The sequence below is a fragment of the Chenopodium album genome, chromosome 24 (assembly GCF_948465745.1).
Source record: "Chenopodium album chromosome 24, dcCheAlbu1.1, whole genome shotgun sequence".
Taxonomy (NCBI): Eukaryota; Viridiplantae; Streptophyta; class Magnoliopsida; order Caryophyllales; family Amaranthaceae; genus Chenopodium; species Chenopodium album.
The window spans coordinates 5,225,845-5,248,002 of NC_137857.1; the positions used below are offsets into that span (position 1 = coordinate 5,225,845).

At 36.1% G+C, this 22,158-nt stretch overlaps 4 protein-coding genes across 4 annotated transcripts; 1 reads left to right on the plus strand and 3 right to left on the minus strand.

Annotated features, from left to right (window-relative positions):
* The first annotated feature begins 3,746 nt into the window (after window positions 1–3,746).
* Window positions 3,747–6,601, plus strand: LOC145611742 (meiotic drive suppressor JIEYAO-like). The gene is made up of 9 exons (XM_081667103.1): window positions 3,747–3,901; window positions 4,004–4,042; window positions 4,663–5,030; window positions 5,119–5,203; window positions 5,381–5,531; window positions 5,601–5,758; window positions 5,848–5,945; window positions 6,045–6,088; window positions 6,190–6,601. Exons 3-9 carry the CDS (start codon window positions 4,669–4,671, stop codon window positions 6,456–6,458), a joined length of 1,167 nt encoding a protein of 388 aa, XP_081523229.1. The 5' UTR covers window positions 3,747–3,901; window positions 4,004–4,042; window positions 4,663–4,668; the 3' UTR covers window positions 6,459–6,601.
* Window positions 6,602–6,725: 124 nt separating this feature from the next.
* LOC145610433 (uncharacterized) lies at window positions 6,726–9,712 on the minus strand. The gene is made up of 3 exons (XM_081665776.1): window positions 9,579–9,712; window positions 8,015–8,138; window positions 6,726–7,661 (listed from the first exon to the last, which is right to left on the minus strand). Exons 1-3 carry the CDS (start codon window positions 9,710–9,712, stop codon window positions 6,726–6,728), a joined length of 1,194 nt encoding a protein of 397 aa, XP_081521902.1.
* Window positions 9,713–12,246: 2,534 nt separating this feature from the next.
* LOC145611750 (uncharacterized) lies at window positions 12,247–15,714 on the minus strand. The gene is made up of 7 exons (XM_081667112.1): window positions 15,222–15,714; window positions 14,573–14,723; window positions 14,322–14,494; window positions 14,135–14,232; window positions 13,972–14,021; window positions 13,791–13,864; window positions 12,247–12,707 (listed from the first exon to the last, which is right to left on the minus strand). Exons 1-7 carry the CDS (start codon window positions 15,687–15,689, stop codon window positions 12,513–12,515), a joined length of 1,209 nt encoding a protein of 402 aa, XP_081523238.1. The 5' UTR covers window positions 15,690–15,714; the 3' UTR covers window positions 12,247–12,512.
* A 3,500-nt stretch (window positions 15,715–19,214) lies between these two features.
* Window positions 19,215–21,861, minus strand: LOC145612068 (uncharacterized). Its single transcript, XM_081667445.1, has one exon. The coding sequence runs from the start codon at window positions 21,775–21,777 to the stop codon at window positions 19,474–19,476; it is 2,304 nt and encodes a 767-aa protein (XP_081523571.1). The 5' UTR covers window positions 21,778–21,861; the 3' UTR covers window positions 19,215–19,473.
* Between the last annotated feature and the right edge of the window lie 297 nt (window positions 21,862–22,158).

The window sequence follows — 22,158 nt, forward strand, 5'->3', positions numbered from 1 at the left end:
GAATGAACTTAATTGACAATTTCACACAGTCAATCACTCAACATCTACTGTTATTAATCCTTGTATCTTATTTCTCCACTTAACTTAGGGTCTGTTCTCATTTATTGAATTGAGTTGAACTGAATTGAACGAGAGTTTTGATTAGTTCAAGATTTCAATCTTTATCCAGGGCTCTTGGAGCCTTCTGATCTTGCTACCGACTTAGGACACACTATGTTCGTTGATTCCGAAAGCATTAAGATATGTGCACTGAACTGAACTTATTAGAGCTGAACCAAACTGAGCTGAAATGAATATTTTATGAGAGAAGGAAATTAGGAGCTGAACTGAATTGAACTGAACTTATTAGAGCTGAACTGTACTGAACTGAAAATAATCGTATGAGAACAGACCCTTAGTTTTTGAGGTTACTTGGTCCATTTTGTCTACTGTATTTTTTACCGATTCAAGAAAATAACTTCATTATTTTGTAACTTTAACAAAATAAATTAGTGACTTATAATATTAATTTACTCTGAAAAAAAAATTATTTACAAGGCAATTATTGTTAAATGACATAAACTGCAATTATTACGATCATAATATAACTTTAACCGATTAAAACTTAAAGTGAGGTGTATTGGTATCTTATATGAATACAAGAAAAATATAGACATGTAATGTCCTGCTAATTGAACCATTTCATTCTGTACTTTAAATATAGCAAACATTTCCATGTCTAGAACTCAATACTTTATAGAACTCCTTCACTAATTCTAGAGTAATTTGGTAAAGTTATGAGCATTGCTAAGATACATGACATTCAATATATCAATCGCATATGTACAAATTGTTATAATAAAATATATGCAAACATGCATAAGGTATTAAGACTAACTGCAATAACTCAACTTGAAACACTATCTATACCGTGCGCATCGCGCGCGTAGGATCCCTAGTAGTTACAAAATTTGAAGAAAACCCTAATATTTTATGTAATACTCGTAGATGCAATTTCCATATGTTGTTGTTTTCATTAATTTCTTTTATAATAGAAAATTGTCTATATTGTTGCATATAATTTTAGGATGGTACTTTGGTACAACAAGAATATCATCAAGCCTTTCTCCTAGGTAATTTGAGGAGGTAATTGAATTTTTTTTTCTTTTTTTTTATAAAAAAAGTTGGATAAATGTTGTGTAGATATTAAAAAAATACAAAAATTATATACGGATGGTATAATGGGATATCATAGAGATTGTAAATGAAAATTGAGGTTGCATGCAACACCCTAAAATAAATCTCCCTCTACATAAATACTAGTAAAATACGTATAATTATACCGTAGAGATAGACTTAGGGGTGTTACGTATCGACACGTGATTACACAAGACTACTCAAACTTACTAAATAAAACCAATACTTTGTTGCGGAAAACTTCAATACTCTTTCTTTATTGATGAAAACCATAAATAGTAACTATTGTCATGAGTACTCGTAAATAAAGACAAGGACCAGCATTCCTAGTCTAGATTAAGACATTCGCAGGACTCCAATGCTCATATAATTTGACTCCACCTGAAATTAGTCTGCTTACCACTAAGGCAAACAGGACGAACCAAAACAAATAGTTATTACGAATTAGCAAAATATGCTAAGTACGATAGGTGCAAGATAATTAAACTCAATTGATTAGCAAACATGCTTTCAAAACCAATTCCAATAATTAATCAATAAATTCCACAACTCATAATTTAAAACCAAATCCAATAAACTATACTTAAATATAATTCCAAAAATTCAATAACTCAATAAGAATGATTATTAAAATCAATTATTTCAAAAACTCAATAATTCAATCATAATAATTAATAAAATCAATTAACTTAATCTTCTCTCTAAGTGTGCACACCCGTCAAGCTAGTCTCCAACTATTTCAAGGCTATTCTTAGAGAAAGACTAGGTCATACAAACACTACTAGAAAACAAGCAAATAACGACGGAAAAAATACGTAGGAAACACCGTGTTTTCCGTCACTGGTTGTCGCAAAACCTTTTGTGGGAAAAAGGGCCTTTTCCGACGGAATTTCCTTCGGAAACACTATTCCGACGTAATTCAGTCCGAGGAAGTGATTTTAAGGCCTCGATAAAGTCCGTCGAAAATTTCCGACAGGCTGTATTCCGTCGGAATTTTGCGACGGAAATTCCGTCGGAAAATTCTTTAAAAAAACAAAAAAAAGTCTCCCCCAACCCCACCACCAGCCCCCCCAACCAGACCCCACTACCTATCCCACCTTCAAACGCCACCACCGATACCACCACACTCACACCAGTCCCTTCCCACCTTCAAACACCACCACCGACAATCCAACACCACCACACCAAAAATGAACCCCAAAAACGCAAAACTTAGCAAAAAAAGCCGAAAATTAACCCCAATAATCGAAAATAAACCCAAAAGTACGAAAATTAAGACAATAAAATCGAAAAATACCACACAAACAAATCAAAACCACTAGATCTACATATATAACATGAATTTCGTAAAGAAAAATAAAAAAACGATAATTAAACAACAAAAATTAAAGAAAATATATAATTATACAATCATCTAATAAAATATATAAATTAACATTACAATTACATAAAAAATTAACTAGATCTACAATCCAATCTAAATTAAAACTAGATCTACAATAATTATGTGGTTGACGATTCTTGCGACGGTGGTTGTACAATAATTTTCTACACGTATACAATCTTGAGGAGAGATGATGTCAGCAATGTTTTGTTTTAGTAATAGTTAATAGATTAGTTAGGGATACAAGTAAAATAAGTAACAAAGTTACAAAGAAACCCTTACTAACCTATCTTTTTCCTTTATTTTTTTTTTCTCTTTATTAAAGGTATAAATGTCATTTTAGTTACGGATTTTTCACCACATAACCTTGAGTTTTTTGTTTATTCACCGTATACCCATGAAAATTTTCAAATTCAGCATATACCCCTAAGTTGTTACAAAAATGCACCATATATCCTTAATGAAGATAAGATGAGTAGAATTTGGTTAATTGTACATCAAAATCACCTTAGATATCTCCCTTCATCCCCAAAATCACTCTTGTTGTTTCTCTAGCCCTAGAAACCACTCCAAATCTCCATAACCATAACCGTATAAATAATTTTGAGGATGAGAAAATGAAATTTAGGGCAGTTTTTGGGTGGAATTAAGGAATGTGGGTGGTTTCGGGGGTAGAGGATTGTATTTAGGGTGGTTCCGGTTCATAATTAACCCAAATGATCGACGAAATTAACAACAATAAGTCATCAAGGGTATATTGTGTATTTTTGTGAAAACTCATGGGTATATGATGAATTTAAAAATGTTCATGGGTATATGATGAATAAACAAAAAATTCAGGGGCATATGGTGAAATATCCGTTTTAGTTATAATCCCTATCCCTCATTCTTATTCCAACCCCCTATGTATAAAATTGAGGGATAAGGGCCTGATCACATCTATTAAACTGAGCTGAACTGAACTAAACTAAACTGATTGGAGCTAAACTGAATATTTTATGAGAGTAAAAAAATAAGAGCTGAACTGAGCTGAATATTATACAAGAGAGGGAAAATGAAAGCTGAATTGAACTAAACAGATTGGAGCGAAACTGAAGTGAAATTAAGCTTAAATGAACAGACCCTAAGAAGTGATTTTATCCTTGTTCCATTCTTCTCTCTAATCTCAATCCCTAGAAACAAATATAGTGATTATTTGATTAATATACCTTTCCCCAAATCCCTATCCTTCTTTATATATCTCCCTAAACAAACATGCTGTTATACTCTGTTGTGGCTAGGTTTTTGAGTTGAAGTTCCTCTAAAAATTTAGTCTTTCTCGTAGGACTCCGCCCTCCCAAGGTTGTTGTTTATTCCCCATTATTCTCTCCTCTCAAGTCTCTGTAAAGTTTGTTTATTTGTTTTTGTGATTAAATTATTTGTTTTTTTTTTTTTTCTCTGCAGGAAGTCTGATCTGAGGTTGTCATCTGGTGAATCATTAGGGTATATCGCCTCTTCCCTCCCTGTCATTGTGAAATTACTTTGTCATCCTAGCTAACATAATAATCTTATCTCATCTTCGATTTCGATTCCACCAAAAATAAGAAGCTTATGTTCTAAACTTATGAATTATTGTTGTCAAATTTGTTGGGTCAATAAATGTTGGTGTGTTCGTCTGGAATTGTATCAACTGCACGTTTCCATAGTAAAATTACTTTGTTATCCTAGCTAACATACATGAATTTATGTGTGAATTTGTGAAGAAAATTGTATGTCATCATCAAACCTTTTATTTATTTATTTATTTATTTTTATGTTTTGGTAATGGGATTGTAGCGGAGGACAATTAGTTTTTCATCATGATTGCATTGTTTATTTTTGTCAAGTACCTGAATTTCTTAGACTCCTTTTGGTTGGACTTTGAAATTAGAGAAAATGCAATTATTTTGATTTCAAAATTAGAAATTGAGAGAAAGGTAGAAATTAGCTTGGTTGATATATGATAAGTTGGAATGTGCCTCTGAAATTGAGTGTCTTTGGTTATAACTTTAGTCTTTGGGTTCGTATTTGTACCCCCTATTCCGATTTCTATCCTATATTGCTCGATTCCTTTTATGCTTCAGAATACGATGTTGAATGAGAAGTTCTATGCTGAATTGGATGGCATACTCAAACGTGATGACAAAGATAGTTTTGTGGAGCTCCTTGATGAGTATCCAGAACAAGTGGAATCGTGTTTGGTGATACTTTGTGCACAGCATAAATCCAAAAAATGTTTGACTGCATTGGTGACTGGGGAGGTGTGCGAACCACCCCCTCCACCAGAGGGCTGTGCTACATGTATTCACATAGTTGCTTATGTCTACCCTGACCCTGATGTTATTAACATAATGCTCATGCGAGGTGCTATCCGGGATTGCAACATAAAGTGTGAAGTGGGTCTCTATTCCAAGTATGGGACCCCGCTTTTCCTTGCGCTTGATTCTTTGAGGTACCAGCCTCTTTAGTTTGGTCATCTTCCCTGGTTGATAAATCTGTCACAAACACTCATTTCTGACCATTTTTTTCTCTTCATGTAGTCATCTTGCAGTCTCGCATCTCTATTCGTGGTGTCTAGGCGACTCCATCATCAAACTTATAGTGCTACTTTGCATGTGGGAAACGGTTTGTTATTATCTTTCAATGGGTTTTGTATTATAAATTAAAGAATATTAGCATTGTGACCAATTTTTGTTTGTTTGGCTGTATACTGGCTTGTGATGTATGACAAATGTATGTTTGTTTGGCTGTATACTGGCTTGTGATGTATCTAATATTGTCCTGTTTGTTTCTTTTACTCAGAAACAACATTTGGACTCTGCAAGGCTGCTAGCTTGCCACACTGAGTCGGTCAATGACATTGCTTGGACCTTACTTCAGGACAGAAAATTGAGGCAGTTGGCGGCTTTACTTTTGGTTGCCCGAGATGAGGCTATGGCTCCAACTGAGACAGGTATGTTTTCACTGTGTGCTTGACTTGCATCATACCATGTACTAACCTATCCTTTTTGTGTCGAAATAGGGATGACAATTCAACAACACCTTACCAATGAAATTGATGGATTGAGTTCCGAAGTTGATTTTGACAATTCTATGCTTATGGATGCCCGTGTGCTGTTTGATGTTTTTGATAGAGCCGGTGAAGCCTTGAGCTCATATTGTATCACGATGTTCAAACCTGTACGTTGAGACTTAAGAGGGAGTTGTTCTGAATCAGTAAACTCTCACCAATATCGGTGTTTATCGGTTCTCATTTCCTTTTCTTTCAGATCCCTCCGGAGAAAGTGTTGGTCGATATTGTTGGGCTGCTTAAGGAAGCTGGTTTTCCCCTGCAAACCAGGGACGTTGACTTGCGCGATTGTTACAGGTTCTTTTTTTTTTTTGTTTGTTTGTTCTTTGTTTATACTTTTCTCATTCACAATCTTTGCTGAGCAACTTGGTTTTTCTTCTAATGTTGAATTCATAGGGGACGTCGTGGGGTTTGGAGAGCAAACTTGTTCAAGCTGTCAGGCAAGTCACATTCGCTCTAACAATATGGCTCCTTATTTTGGGGCAATATAAGAACATGTATTAATGCTTCTTTTCCTCGTGTTGGGATTCTTGTGGAACAGATACTCTGAGACCGGACAACAAAATCATGGAAAGCTCCTCTTCAAGTTCACATTTACATACTTTTGCCGGTCAGAATGGAAAGCTTGTGTATTCTCAACTCCATTGGGATCCTTTGCTTGGTAGGCTCAAGTCGGGGGAAGTTCTAAAACTTTCGTCTTCTGTCCCCGAAGCGCGGTTGCTTAGCACAGTAGCTGGTTCAAGCATACCACTAAGACGTCATCTGGCTTATGTTGCCTTCAAGCTGAAAAGAGGGATCCGATATTTGTGATTAGTGATTATCTACTCCGTACTTAAAAGCCATGTGCATTGTCTAGTGATGGGTTGTGGTGTTCACTTTTTTGGTTTGAACCGCTATTATAATTAAAATTGTGTGGAGAATTAGCTATAACCTTAACTCCACCCGTATATAAATATATTAGTCTTGTCTATAACCCCGGTTCTTGTATGGCTATATGCTACTCTGTATTACGTTTTGTTTATGTTTTTTTTTTTTTTTTGACAGTGAGAACTAAGAAAGGAAACCACAAACAACAACTTAAAAGGACCAAAAAAGACACTTGCGAGCACGAGCCTTTCCAGCCAACCAATGCGCGGGGGACACCCATTTCCTCGGAACCTTTAGAATCTTGCAAACCTCCATAGTAGACAGAAGAGCCCGGATATCCCGAAGTAACCAACATAAAGAAACCTCATCTCGCTGTTTTTGGGCCAAGATCAAACACAAAGACTCACAGTCGGAGTAAATAAGGATCCTACGAAAACCTCTGGAATAAGCATTGCGTAATCCCCAGAAACAGGCCTGTAACTCAGAATGTAATGCTAAAGACGCGAGAGAAGCACGGGCCCCTCCCCCACGGACTGAAGGAGAATCACAATCGCGAAAAATCCAACCAGCACCAGCCGAGTTGTCCAAAGAAGACCAAGAACCATCACAGATCATACAAATTTCAAAAGTAGAAGTAGGACCCCCACAAAGAGTGGCAGCGATACCCGAACTAGTCGGTTTAGGACCAAGACCCAAAGAATAAGAGCGAATGCAAAAATCCTGAGCTTGTCGCCCCCGCACATCCCACTGAGATGCCAGAAGCAAAATATCATCGGAAGACACAGTTTGATGCCGAAACCGAACATTATTACGTGATAGCCAAATAGCCCATAAAAGGGAGAAAAACCTCACCAGGCTCGACCAGTCCTTAGCAACCTCTAACAAAGAGACCATAGTGGAAAACCATTGGAGAAAAGGAAGGTGAAGAAGACCTTGCCTATTAAAACGTAAAGAGCAATGGACCCACAATGGAGCAACGAAGTCACAGTCTCGAAACAAATGGTCCACCGTCTCCTGCTCTTGTTGACAGAAGCAACAAAGTGAATCAACCAAAATGTCTCGAACAGCTAGAACAGAGGCAACCGGGAGTCCAGACTGAATAATTTTCCAGCCAAAGATCTTCCATTTAGGAAGGAGGGGGAGCGCCTAAAATTTTCCCCACCAGGAAGCAGGAATGAACCCCACGGACAAATGTCCGACAGTCTGCTGAAGTAAGAGCGCATAGGCAGATTTCGTAGAGAAGGTGCCATCCTTAGTGAATTTCCAATAAATAAAATCATCCATATGCTCCAGTGGACGGTCCTGACTAAGGATCCGAGAGGCAGTTGGACCATCAAACAACCGATGGACTCTCGAGGAGTCCCACGCGTTAAAACGCGGATCAATAATATCAGACACATGAGTCGGGAAATCCGACAGAGATAAACCAGCCTTGAAATTTACTGGACCCCAGGAGCCTAGTCGTCAGCTGTAATACGAACACTATTACCACTACCCACCTTCCAACGAACAGCAGGAGCTACAGCAGAAAGAGCCATCTGTAACCCGCGACAACCCCATGAGGCTCGAGTTATCCGAGCAGATGAAGTGACAGCAAGAGAAGGGTACTTGGAAAACATGAGCCTAGAAACCAATAACTGGGGATTGTGAATCATCCTCCATCCCGTGTTAGCGAGAAACGTTTTGTTTATGTTGTAACTTATGAAACTTAACATTTTCTTCATAATTTTCCCTCTCATACTTTACCTTTCTTTCTTAATTTTGATGCTCCATTTACGTGTAGAATGCTACGGAGTAAAATGTTTCTCTTTTTTCTTTTGATGTACTCCCTCACTTTATTTAAACTTCCAATCTTTGTTGACATTTTCTTTCAAAAACTTTCGATAGAGTCCTATTTTTAATTACTCTCTGAATAATGGATACACTTTTATCTTTTGTCCGTTTTAGAATAATTGATATGGAATACACATTATTAATTTGATGTGTTATATAATTAGGGATTGCAAAAACAATAGAGGGAGCCGAAGTTTAGCACCTTGATAAATAAATATTAGTAATCAAAATTTGTTTATTAAGGTCATGAACTTGTATTTTCTAATAAACACGCATAAGGCTCAAATCTTCATATTTGTTGTCTCCTTAGGCACAATCAGATATCCATTTCGAATTATCATTGACATCAACCCCTTAGTTTAAAAATGCCAATGCCCATACCCACAAACTCAACTCAAATTCAAAAATAAAATAAAATTGATTTGATCATAGGAAAGAATATTAAACTGAAAACATATAATAGGGAAAATGTAACAATAAGGTTTACTGATAAAAGCTTGTTTGATAATTGGTATAACCATGAAATACATGAATTTATTATAAGATAGTTCTCTTCAGCTTAATTTTTAGTTTAGTTCAGTTTAGCTCCAATCAGTTCAGTTCAATTCCTAATTTCCTTCTCTCATAAACAATTCATTTCAGAGTTCAGCTCCAATCAGTTCAGTTAAGTTATTTTCAATAATCAGAATATGCCCTAACCCTTTTCCATAACATCTTATTTATTATTATTATTTATTATTATTATTATTTTTTTTGAGGAAATTTATTATTATTATTATTATTATTTATTTATTTTTATTATAAAGGTAATAAAAATCAGTAAATCCTATCTAACAAGGGTTTTACAACTTTAACTAACAATTAATCATCGCCTACAGTAGAGTGAAGATGTGAGTTAGGGAAATAATTGACTAACAACATGACCTACACTTGAAATCCAATCTTTAGGGCTTGTTTGGTTGGGGGTATTCATCAAAGGGAATGGGAATCAACTGCCTTGATTTTATTTGTTGTTGGTTGTTAAGCCTTTTTTTTTCATTCCCTTTACCCTCCTCATTCCCAAAATCCTTCTAAGTAGATTCCCCACCCCCCTAGGTATTTCCCATTTCCATTCCCTTTACCTCCTCATTCCCCAAATTCTTCTAAGTTGATTCCCCACCCCTCTAGGTATTTCCAATTTCCATTCCCATTCCCTAGCCACCAATAACCACCATACCACCACCCTCCTACCTACCCAAATCACCGGAAACCCGCACCACTGCACTACGACCAGCCACGTCACCCCTTGCCGCCTCTCCCCCACCCTCGCCGCACCTCCCTTCCTCTCGCCGGCTAACCGTGAACTCTCGAAACCCTATCCCCATCCTCGTAAAAACATAAAAAAAACCCTTCTCTCTCACTGTAAAACGGCCGGTAGGCCCTCCTCCACCGTCGAAATCCTAGGCGCTAGGGTTTCGAAGGTGAGGGAGGGCCGGGCGACGGGTGTAAGACTAATTTTTTGGGTTTTTGAGGTCGAGGGATGTTTTCGGGGGAGGGGAGAGCTATGGGGGTCGACGAAGGGCGGCGAATGGTTGGGAAGGTGCGGCCGACGGTTTTACAAGGATGGGAAGAGGTTTCTAGGGTTTTTCGCGGGTGGGTCAATGTTTTCAGGGGAGGGGGAGTGCTTTCCGGGAGAGAGGATAGGCGGCGAAGGGTGGGGGATGTGCGGCAAGGGCCGGCGAGTGAGGCTGGGTGGTGGGGTGGCTGGAAAAGGTTTCAAAGTGAAGAAAATAGTTGGTTCAATGGTGGTGGTGTGGTGGTTTGTTTCCTTGTGTTTTTTGTAAAACAAAAAACATTGTACTTGGAATGGTTTTTCTTTCCCTTTGTTCATTTCATTTCGTTTACCCTGTTCTAACCAAACGACCCCTTAAAGAATAGTTGCTGAACTTGGTGAGACCGTGACAAAGACCCATATGTACTGTCTAGTCAGAATCCAGTAATAGGTAATCAACTTTAATCGAATTTATGACGATAAGGTTGTTGCCTTTACTATCTAGATATTTTACAACCCTATTGTAAGGCATGTAAAATATACCTTTGCGCAGGATAGTAATTTTGCATTGAGAGGATTTCTCAAGATTAAAATAGATGTCGTGATAATTGTGTTGGAGTAAAGAGAGGAAACGTAATTGACCATAACACTCTAACTCGGCCGGGCAAATCTTTTCTGATCGAGCACGATGACAAATGTTTTTTTTATTTATTTAATTGTTTGGTCGGGCAGAGCCCACCCAATCAGGCACAAGTGCAAAGTTGATTTTTGTCGGACTGATTGGAGCTGAACTGAACTGAACTGAAATCATCGGACACGCATGCAGGTTGAGATTACGTATCACTCTCGCCCAACTTACACTTTTAAATTAGGCGCAGATGCACGTCAGCAGTCCAACAACTCTTTCCTCTTCCTTTGGTTTTGGAAAAGAAATGCATTTTTAGTTAACTTACACTTTTATTTAAAAAATAATTTTCCAATTTTGAATTTTAAAAGACAAAAATATAGGGATATAAAATTATATCATAAACAATTTTGGCTATGTACAAAGAAAAGCAACATGTACAAAGATAATGTAAGCGGTTTTTCACTCAAGTTATACTACATAGTCACTATTCACATAAACCACTTTGACTTCATTTTGAAATTTTGTATTGAATAAATACATAGTCATGTAAGATCTTATTAGATTCATCTCAGACTCTAGTGTCCAAATATCAAAATTCATAATTTTTGTTAATACATAACTAAAGATCCTCTAATTGAAATAATGAAAAGGCTAGTTGATGAATATGGCGCATACAACAAGAAAATTTATGGAATAGCAAGCAGAAAAGCAACTAGCAGCCCGAGCAAATGGCTTGCACCAGGGGCAGGCTTAGTGAAGCGGAATGCAGATGCGAGTTTGGTGGAGGAGGGTTGGGTGGGATTAGGGGTTGTAGCTCGAAACAGCAGGGGTGAGGTGTTGCTGTCTGCAGTGAGAAGAGTGCGAGCAATGTGGCCACCTGAAATTGCAGAGGCTAAGGCCTTGGCTATGGCTGTAAAGCTTGCGACGACTTACGACTTTGCCGATGTCATTCTGGAATCAGATTGCCAAATTCTAGTTAATCGTCTTTCAAAGGTTGCGGTATACTTTTCTGATTTGGATGGTGTGATTGAAGAGGTATTGTCTTTGAGTAGTGCTTTTAATTCTTTCTCTTGATCACATGTGAAACGTGATGGAAAACTTTGTTGCTCATCACCTAGCTAGATTACTGCCTTTTGGTGCTGAACAAGTTTGGATTAATCATTGTCCAAATGAGGTTGCTCCCTATGTACTCTCAGACTCTTTATTGATTGATTAATAAAATTGCTCGATGCGGTTCCCTCAAAAAAAAAAAAAAAAAAAAAAATAAAGATACTCACATTTAAAAGTATTTTTTGGCAAACATGCCTAAATGAAATGTGCCAACTAATAAAAAACAGAAGAAGTATTTAGTACTCCTTCCGTCCCTTTATAATATTCATTACTCACATAATAAAGAGAAATAGACTTCTAATTTAGAGATGGAGAGAGTACTTTGCATAAATAAAGTACGGAGTAATGATTAATGAGTGAAGGAGATGTGTACACATAAAATGATCTATTTACCCCTTTTTTTTTTTGTTTGAAACTACCTATTTACCTTAATGGGTGTGATGTCCAATCTAGAGGCATTGGATTGTTCGGCATGAAGGTGTAGTATAACCTTAGTTATTATAGAAATAAAGAGGTATCGATTCCCTACAACAAAGACTAGACTGTAGGCCAATGGCATGGCTCAAATGCTTTGCTTCGGAATTGGGGACAAGTTGTTCAACTTGATCATTCAACATCCCATTTCCCCATCTCATTAAATGCATCTAGCCATTCATATCCCTCAATAGATATCCTTGAAGTACAAATATAATCTTAGAGATGGGAAACCCTTGTACGCAAAAAACATCCAAACATACAAGGTTCCAGGTCTTGCTAAACAGTTAGCCTGCTTTTTTAGCCTAAATAAGAAGCAGCAGCTAAATTAGAAGTCGAGTTGTTCACAAAATACCAGCATCCAATAGCAACTTAGTACATGCCTTATAATCTACTTTATATTAGGGTACACAATGAGAACTCACAAAAACCTCAACCCTTTTTTCAGTTTCATGACAGTCCTGTAAGCCAGGTGCTGAGCAGCTGGGCTGATGCTGTTTTTCATGTGACAAGCTGTTGTGCTCATAAACCTTAATTGCGATGATGAAAACCTTGAAGGTACAGGATTCAGCAACCCCATTGAATTACGCTTGGGACGGCAACCACTTTGTAATAGCTGAAAAGAGACAAAGTGGTGTCACAATCCATGACCACAAAAAGAGAAAGGACAAATAACATACACCATAACCTTCACCCCCACTCCCATACCCCCCCCCCCCCCCCCCCCCCCCCCGGGCCCCCCCTCTTCCTCCAACACACTCATTCTTTAAACTAGCAGAGAATAAAAAAAAAAAAAAAGCAAAATATTTCAAATTCCCATTGAAAAAAAAAAAAGTTGAGATTGTTGCTATGAATTTTGCATGACAAGGGTGCTGATATGTGCATATCCATAGTTTTTTGTTCCATAAAGCTGAGTTTAATGAATTTTCTGAAGACACGAGTACTTGTTTTGGAAATAAAAAGAAGGATGACGTAAAAGGACTAAATCATCTCAGGAAAAATAAAAGTAGAAGAATGGTATAGTGCTTTGAAATAAACTCAATAAGCCCACAACCTATAGGGCAGCCTTGTGCAAGTTCAAGAATACCCTTCATAAATTCAACAACCCGTAATGTAACCCCTCTATAAAGCCGCTGGTGAAAAAATATAGGAAGTATCACATATCCAAACCCACAATCCTATAGCAGTAATCGCATAGCCAGTGGCAGATCTTGAGAAGTTTTTATAGAAGAGCAAAGAGTATTTACATAATACATATTAAAAGTTGCGAATTTCATACGAGGGATTAAAATATTAAAAGGGATATGGAAGAGGCTTGCAGTGAATCAGAGCCTGAGCACTGAGCATGCATTTCTGTGTGATAAACTAAAATATGCATTTAGATTTTTGCAAGTAAACAAAAAAATCCTAGCTTGTTGACAGTGGAGTGGCGGGAAACCACTATAGAAGAAGGTAGAGAAAGAATATACAAAATAAATCACATGCAATAATATCTTTAAAATAATTAAATTCGAGACATAGACCTTTCTTGTAAGCACATCATTTTTAGTATTAAATAGCACAGCATATTATGCAATAGCCATTTGCCAATCTTTCTTAATATCTAAATATGGCTCTTCCAACAAACTTGTTTGAGGCATTATATTTAACAGCAAATAGCATAACAATTCTGCTCAATTACCAACATAAACAGACTTACAAAATTGGAGAAAGAATCTCCAGCAGAGGGAACATTTAACCAATCTCCCTTTTTTGACTGAAAGCGCGCTGGAGCTATAATTCCAAACACCAGCACAGAAGGATTAGTACTTCTCATATAAGTATGCACCCAAAAAGTCAAAGGGCCAAGGAATTTCATAAGAACAAACTGAAATAGTTACCTAAAATCTTCGAGGATAGCGAGTTAATTTTGGACACAGCACGACGTTCTCTATCAAATAAACAATGGAACAAACAAACATAGAAGAAGCTTTAAAATTTTGCCCTTAAACAATGAGAAAGCAAGTGGAAATTGAACCCCAAACAGAATGAAATAGAACATACCTGAAATAGATACCTAATTTGAGGTCACCATCAATCACATGAACCTTGGATTTTTTGAGCAACTCACAAACATCAGCAATTGCATCTTCCATAGCCACCTGAAAAGAGGTAAAGAAATACTATCAGCTGTTCAGGAGTTCATTATCATTTTGCTGATTAATGGTAAAATACCGGTAAACCTACGTACATTTTTCTGCATTGAGCTACAATACAGGCCCAAAGCATCACCGGCTCTCTCAAACACGTCAAGTAGTTGTCGTGCATCTATAAGTATGTTTTTGTACTCAGCTTGTTCACTTCCAATGTCAGTTTTAGAAAATGAATCGATCTCATTTGTTAAGCGTTGGTGAATGGTCAAGCCTAGAAAACAACAGAGAAACACTATAGTTTATAATATGGGTTCATAGAATTAGCATATAGATGCAATTTACACTATACCTGTGTCAAACGGAGCCATAACCTTTTCTCGGGCAACCAAAAGCAGAGCCCCAAACTGTTTCAATGCTCCAAAGTTAACAAAAGTCCAAGCAATATCGTTGATCGAATCAGTGTATTGGGCAAGCAACCGTGCAGAGTCCAATATCGGTTTCTACATCAAATTTTGTTTAAAGAAATGTAAGATTGCATAACCTTGAAGCAAATAAGAAATGTAAGACTGCATAATTTTGTTTTTCCTTACCTTTAAAAAAAAAAAAAAAACAAAATAAAAATGGACACAGGCCAAAAAGACTCATCGTTAATGGCAAATGATACTTGCTATCTAAGGAGCCATTGCAAGCTTTAAGAGAGAATCAGTCAATTGAAAAGCTTGATGGACTAAAATTGTAATAATAAACAACTTAAAAATCAACTTCCTTTCGATAGACTGAAGTTGATAAATCAAAATTAAATGTGTTTACAACATTGGTGAAAGTTTACCATTGGAGTGGAAAATTGATGTAGCTAGATTAAGCAACGTTGCTTGATTTTTCAAAGATAGTATCACCCATTAAACATATGACATGTGTATAATAAAAACTATTTAAATTATTTATATTTTTTCCAAACTATTTAAAAAAAAAAACAAGAAGAGTGAGAAATAACCAACCGTTTTCCATTGGCAAAGTAAAATAATAAGTTTGATGAGGGAGTCGCCGCGAATCCAAGGGTACAAATGCTCCAAAAAACTGAGATGGAGCAGGACAAAATGGATTGGAAGACCGTGTACTGATGCAAAAGAGCAAGTGACATTAACAAGAGGAATAGCGTTGCATCGGTTGAGCATTAGATGAATAATTTGAGGGTCGGGACAGGAATGAGCAACATAGGTGAGAGCATTAGATGAAGGTGAGTGATCATCATCAACAAGTGCAGGAAGAGCATCGCATTCGCATTCGCATACTTCCCCATTGAGCAACGCAAGCAAACACTTCTGGGCACCAAATTCAGCACACTTTTCTACCAAAGATTTCGTAATCTCACTTGGATGTTTTTTAATCAGCTTCACAAAACGACCCTTGCTATCGCTATCAAGGGTCCTTTCCAACATATCACTAAATCCTCCACCTTTTCTCATCCTCTATCCACAAATTAGGATAACCTTCAACGGTACTGGCTAACCTTCAACTCTGCAGACAACAAGGCAGGGAGAAGAGAGAGACGAAGATATAGTCGTATCCTGAATTTTGCCCTAGTTGTTACGAGTGGTTTTTTTTTTTTTTTTTTTTTTTTTTTTTTTTTTGGTAAAGGAGCAACAAAGGAAAGGTGTGTGAGAGAGAAAAAGATAGAGAGACCAAGTAGGCTTCTCTTTAAGCTATTTTTTTTTGAGGTCATCATGTAACTTAATCGGTGGGTGCCGCTTAGCCCAGCAAAGTGCTGGACCAGCACAACTATTTTAACAATCTAATATATATAAATAAAGTAGGCATTTTTGGAGAGCATTGGGAGCGCCACATAAGAAAAGGTATATTTTCGACCAATTAAAAATTAGATTTCTATTTTATTTTAGAATTAAAAAAATCACTCGCCACCTAAACAAAAGTGACGAATGAAATTTTAAATTTTTGCCACGTAGGTAAAAACGACGAATAGTAATTTATTAGGATTTTAATTATTTAAAAACACTAAATTTTATCATTTTTATTTGTTACAAAACTAAAAAGAAAAATCTAAAAATTATATTTTGATATTTAAAAAATAGAAATTATCATTTGATGTTAATGGTTTTATGCAAATATCTGATGATATGATATTTTCATACAAAAATTTTAAAACTTATAATGCAAGAAAACAATTAAGATATCACCAAAAAAATATTTATATACAAAATGTATATGAAAATTCGTGCATCGCACTCCACATAAACAAAAGTAATATTTCGACCAATGAAAAATTATATTTATTTATTAATTTAGAATTTATATTTTTAGTCGCCATTTAAGAAAAAAGTTAACAAATGAAATTTGAGAATTGAAAACAAAAAATAGTAATTTAAGATTTAAATAATGAAAAAAAACAAAAATTATCTATTATATTATCTTTTACATTAGGATTTATATTATTTTAACAAATAATTAGAAATTAAAAAATATGTTTTGATTTAATGATTTTATCTAACTATCCAATGAATGAGATAATATTTATTTCGATTTATAAATTCAAGTTCTATATACGTGAAATTTGAATAAGAATAATTTAAAACTTAACAAAATATTTTATCATAAATTAATGTTAAAATAATAGAATAGAAAATAAAAACAAAAAATATTCAGAAATTACAAATATATATATATATATATATATATATATATATATATATATATATATATATATATATACAAAAATGAAATATTTAAAAACCGTGCATCGCACGGGCTTACATCTAGTATTAAATTAAAGCGAGAGGTAGACCAAATAGGCAAGTACTGCAGTAACACTAAGAAATTACTACGTACTGTATAAAACAAGGAACTAAACTTTGCCCAATGTTGCAAATAAGGGACTGGACTACCTAGTACCCCCTCCGTCCCTTTATTTTTGCTCCATTGCTATTTTTGGGGTCAAACTTTGACCATAAATTACCGTTAATATATAAAAAATAATTTAGTCACGAGTGGTCTTGTTAGATTCGTCTCGTTGTATATTTTATTAATATCACGTTTTTATAATTTTTATGTGTATGAAAATAAAGATATAGGCATTTTAATACATGTCTTGGAGACTATGCCCAGTCAAATGGGGCAAAAAAATAGGGACAGAGGGAGTAATTTAGTATTGCAAAAAAGGGACTGGACTGTCGAAGAGGTATGTGGATTTTTTTTTTTTTTTTTTTTTTGTAGAGCCAAAAAAACGATGATTTTAACTTTCATTATTCACACCACAAACATATTAACAGTGACTAAAATTAGAGCCAGCAAAAACTAATATGATACGACAACACGAAACAATTGAGACACGAAAAAAATCGAGTTAGTGTCAAGGGTTTACAATATGTTCAATTAAACAGGTCAACACAACATCGCACGTAAGCAAGTTGAGTTTGTGTTGAGATTTCCAATTCATAACTAACACGACTCAACCCGCCTAAGAAAAAAAACAAATAATTTATGGAATTAATGAAACATATTTCGTACGAGGCTAACACTTTTTATATAATACGACAACATGACATAAACCGAATATGGAAAAAGCAATTTAGTGTCAAGGGTTTCCGACATGTTTATTAAACAAGTCAACATAACACGACACATTTTATTAATGGGTCAAGTTAGTGTTGAGATTTCCCAACCTGTTTAACTTTGAACATGAATACAACACAAGTACACAACTCAACTCGTTTGCCACCATTAAGCCTATAACTATAACAAATCAAGTATTCTTTTGGAGGTAAAATTAAAGACAAAGTTTAAATGGAGCCACAATCGGAAGAAGACTTCAGAAAATCATCTAGTTTTACAAAGGCTAAAGAACAGAACAACTTTGACACAAATTATGGCCATGTACCTAAAAGGTCAGCACAGAGTGGGCCGGGCCATACTTCGTATTATGTCAAAAATGGGTCAAGTAACGGTCGTGTCGTGTTGTGTTGGACTTATGTCAACCTTTTATAAACAAAACTCATGCATATGCCATGCCAGCAAGGTTAGTAAGATTTTTTTTTTCATTTCATAAATTGGTCAAAAATATATGAGCCGACCCGTCATTGCAAAATGAAATTGAAAAGCAAATACAAAAATAAATCTTGCATATCCAACATCATGAAGCAATATCAAAACATTCTTATTATGTACCAAGATGAATGCATACTCTTAATATTGCTTTGGAAGCGAGTCTTCGTAACGTAGTGCTTGAGATGGATTGCTTAGCGCTCTTTTACAAGCTGAAGAATAAAAAACGCGAGAAGTCGAGCCTTGGGAACATCGTGGGTGATATCCTTCACCTTGGTCAACTGTGCTCTTCAATATATTTTTCCCTTGTTGGGAAGAAGGGGAATGGTGTTGCTCACATTTTAGCAAATGTTAGCAGTAAAGAGTGTGAATGTGTGATGGTTTAAGAGTTTGGTTTGAGGATGTTCCTCCAAACATTGTTACTGCTGTAACTTTTTATGTTACTTACTTTCCTTTACTAATATATTTGGATGAAAAGGTGAAGCTTCTGAGGAAAAGATTATGCTTTTAAGCGTTGTGCATTACACACTAAAACCCTTGTTTGTCCAACATTCCTTAACTGTGAAACATGTACGGAGTACTATTTACATCTTAACCCTGTATATAATCAAAGACAAATTACAGAAGTCTGATGCCAAAACTGCAAAATTTAAATTGAAGAACAAATGCAAAAATATAATTTTCATATAGAAACTCATGTGCAAAAAAGAATAAGGTTGAGTTATATAGACCAGAAATTTACAATTTAGGGCCTGTTCTCATTGACTGAACTCAGCTGAACTGAACTAAGCTGAGCTGAGCTGAACTGAACTCAGCTGAGCTGAACTGAAGTGAAGTGAACTGAAGTGAAATGAATATTGTATAAGAGAAGGAAATTAGGAGCTAAACTGAACTCAACTCAACTCAACTCAATTTCAACGTAAGAGAACAGGCCCTTAGCAGCAAAGCCTCAGGATTTCTCATTAAAGCAGCATTTCATCTATCATGAACCATATAATATACGAGTAGCATATGAACCAAATGAAACCTAAAAATTAACTAATAACCTTGACAAATAAACAAACCCTTTGCTTAAGCACAAAAGAATTTATTAACAAAACTAATATCAACTCAAGGATATTTGTGTTGTTACAAGACTCACAGCTACTTAGTTTCAGGCTTCGGCTTAAGAAATAGGTTACCTCATACCATCCTTCACCTGTAATTTCTTCGGGGCATACGACTATTCAAAATACGACCGAGGGTAGCTAAAGCATCTTGAAATTTACGAATTTTCATAAAACCCTTTATCATGGAAACCTCGTTTTCTGAGAACTTTGCTTGTTTCATGATCATATGAACAAGCTTCATTAGAGCATCTTCCATCCCTAGTGAACGAAGACCATCTGCTAGCATCATAAAAGAAGAGAACTCTGGTATAAATCCTTTCTCCAGCATCTCAACTAGAAAATCAACAGCTTCTCCAATAGGACCTCCACTTGAACAAAGACCACGAAAAATTATCTTATGAGTTACAGCATCTGGAGGGTCACCCTTCTCCACCATTTCTCTGTAAAGCCTCATCGCTTCTTTTGATTGTCTCCTTCTAAAAAGAGCCTGTATCACGGGGTTATATGCATGAGGGGTTAGAATCATTCCTTTCATCTGAATGCTCCGAAGGAGTCGAGTGGCAACCTCAACTCGACCTGCTTTACAAAGCCCCTGAATCAAGGTCCCATAAGTAACAATATCAGGCTCACACCCATTTGAAGTCATTGTTTGCACTATATCTGCCGCCTTCTTAATATCTCCTGCCCTACAAAAATGAGAAAGCAAGGAATTATAAGTAAATTTATCGGGTTTTAACCCTTCCATTATCATCTGGTCCATCAGTTCAGCAGCATCTTCCACCCTCTTAATTTTACAAAGACCGTCAATGAGGGTGTTGTAAGTAACCAGGTTTCTTGACACCCCTTGCAGTTCCATCTGATCAAAAACCTCTTCGGCATCTTCTATCCTCTTGTTTTTACAGAACCCATCAATCAATGTATTATATGTCACCACATTTCTTGCACAACCACTTGATTCCATTTCCTTTAGCAAGTTTAGAGCTTCATCAATTTTCCCTCTAGAACAAAGGCTGTCTATCAGCATATTATAAGTAAATTCATCAGGCTGACACCCATCATTTTTCATATCTCTGAATAGCTCCATAGCAAGCTTGTGGTTTCTGGACAAGCAAAGACCTTGTATGATAGAATTGAATGTACATACATCAGGCAAAATTCCCTTGCTTGTAAGAAGGCGCACAAATTCAGTGGCTTTCTCAACTTGATTCTCTTTACACATGGTGTTAATCAGAGTATTATAGGTAACAGTATTTGGTGTGCAACCCCGTAAAACCATCAACTCAAGCACTTCCATCGCCTCTTCAATTTCACCCATTTTACACAGCCCGGATATAAGAGCATTATAGGTAAATATATCGGGATCAAACCCTTCTTCTAGCATAGCATCTAACACCTCAAGTGCATGTTTAACATGACCCAATTTGCACAAACCACTAACTAAAGTGTTAAATGTAAAATGATCAGGATGAAATCCCTCAGCAACCCTTTCCTGAACAAAACCCAATGCTTCTTCTATCCTTCCCTCCTTACAAAACCCATACACCAAAACATTTACAGTCACATTGGTCGAAACACAACCAGCTCCCACCATTTGTTCTCTAACTCGCAAAGCGCCATCCACATTCCCTTCCTCAATATAACCCTGCATAATCGTCGTGTACGTTTTCTCATCCGGGGTCAATCCATACCTTTCCATCTCCTCCATCATAATAAGGGCAGGCCTAATTTGATGAGCTTTGCAAAGCCCTTTAATCAATATATTAAATGTGGAAACATCTTTCTTAACCCCACTTTCTACCATTTTTGAATGAACAATTTCCACTAATTTCAATTTATGCCCATCAACAAGAACATTCAACAAGAAATTAAAGGTATGAGTCCCACATTTAACCCCATACTCTTTCTCCATCATATCAATCACATAAACAGCTTCATCATACAAACCACAATTAACATAAGAATCAATGAAAATCAAGAAAGTACCTTCATTAATTTCACAACCTAATTCCTTCATTTCATCCAAAACCCTTTTCATTGAATCAAAAGACCCTTCATTTCCAAGCTTCCTAAGAATTTCCTCAATAATTGACAAAGTGGGTATGAAATTAGACTGTTTTGAAGCCCAATCAAACACCCAGAGTGCCATTTCTGCATCTTTCTCTTTCCTCAGAGTTTCAAGCAGTTGTTTTGGAGTAAAATTTGGGGGAAGTTGATGGGCAGAATCAAATGACAATGAAGAAGAAGAAGAACTGGGATTTTGAGCTAATGAGAAGGAGATTAATGGGGAAGATTTGGAATTTGAAAAGAAAATTGAATTTGATGGAAATTTTTGAGGTATTGGACATGGATAAGGTTTAAGGTGAGCAGAAAAACACATTGAAGCAGCCATTTTTATGGTAATTACACTATACAATAAAGAAGATTGAACAAAATAAATCAAAATTTATGGAAGATTTAAACATGCCAAGAAGAGAGAAATAGGAAAACTTACTGTACTGCTGCTATTTTTGCCGGGGTCTGCTCAAGTGACCATTTTTAGATGAGTGAAGCAGAAAACACTTGTATAAGGCACAATACCAAAATTTACTTTTTGGGTTTTTCTAAGCTATATGTATTCGAGTTTCTAAGATGTACCTTGCTTTTTCAAGTTTCTAAGTTGTGCCCCTCAACTCACTACCATTAATGAATGGTACCCTCCTTGGCACTTCCACGTCACCTAAAGTTAACTATAAATTTAATAGAAAAATGATAAAAGGTAAGGAAACGGTAG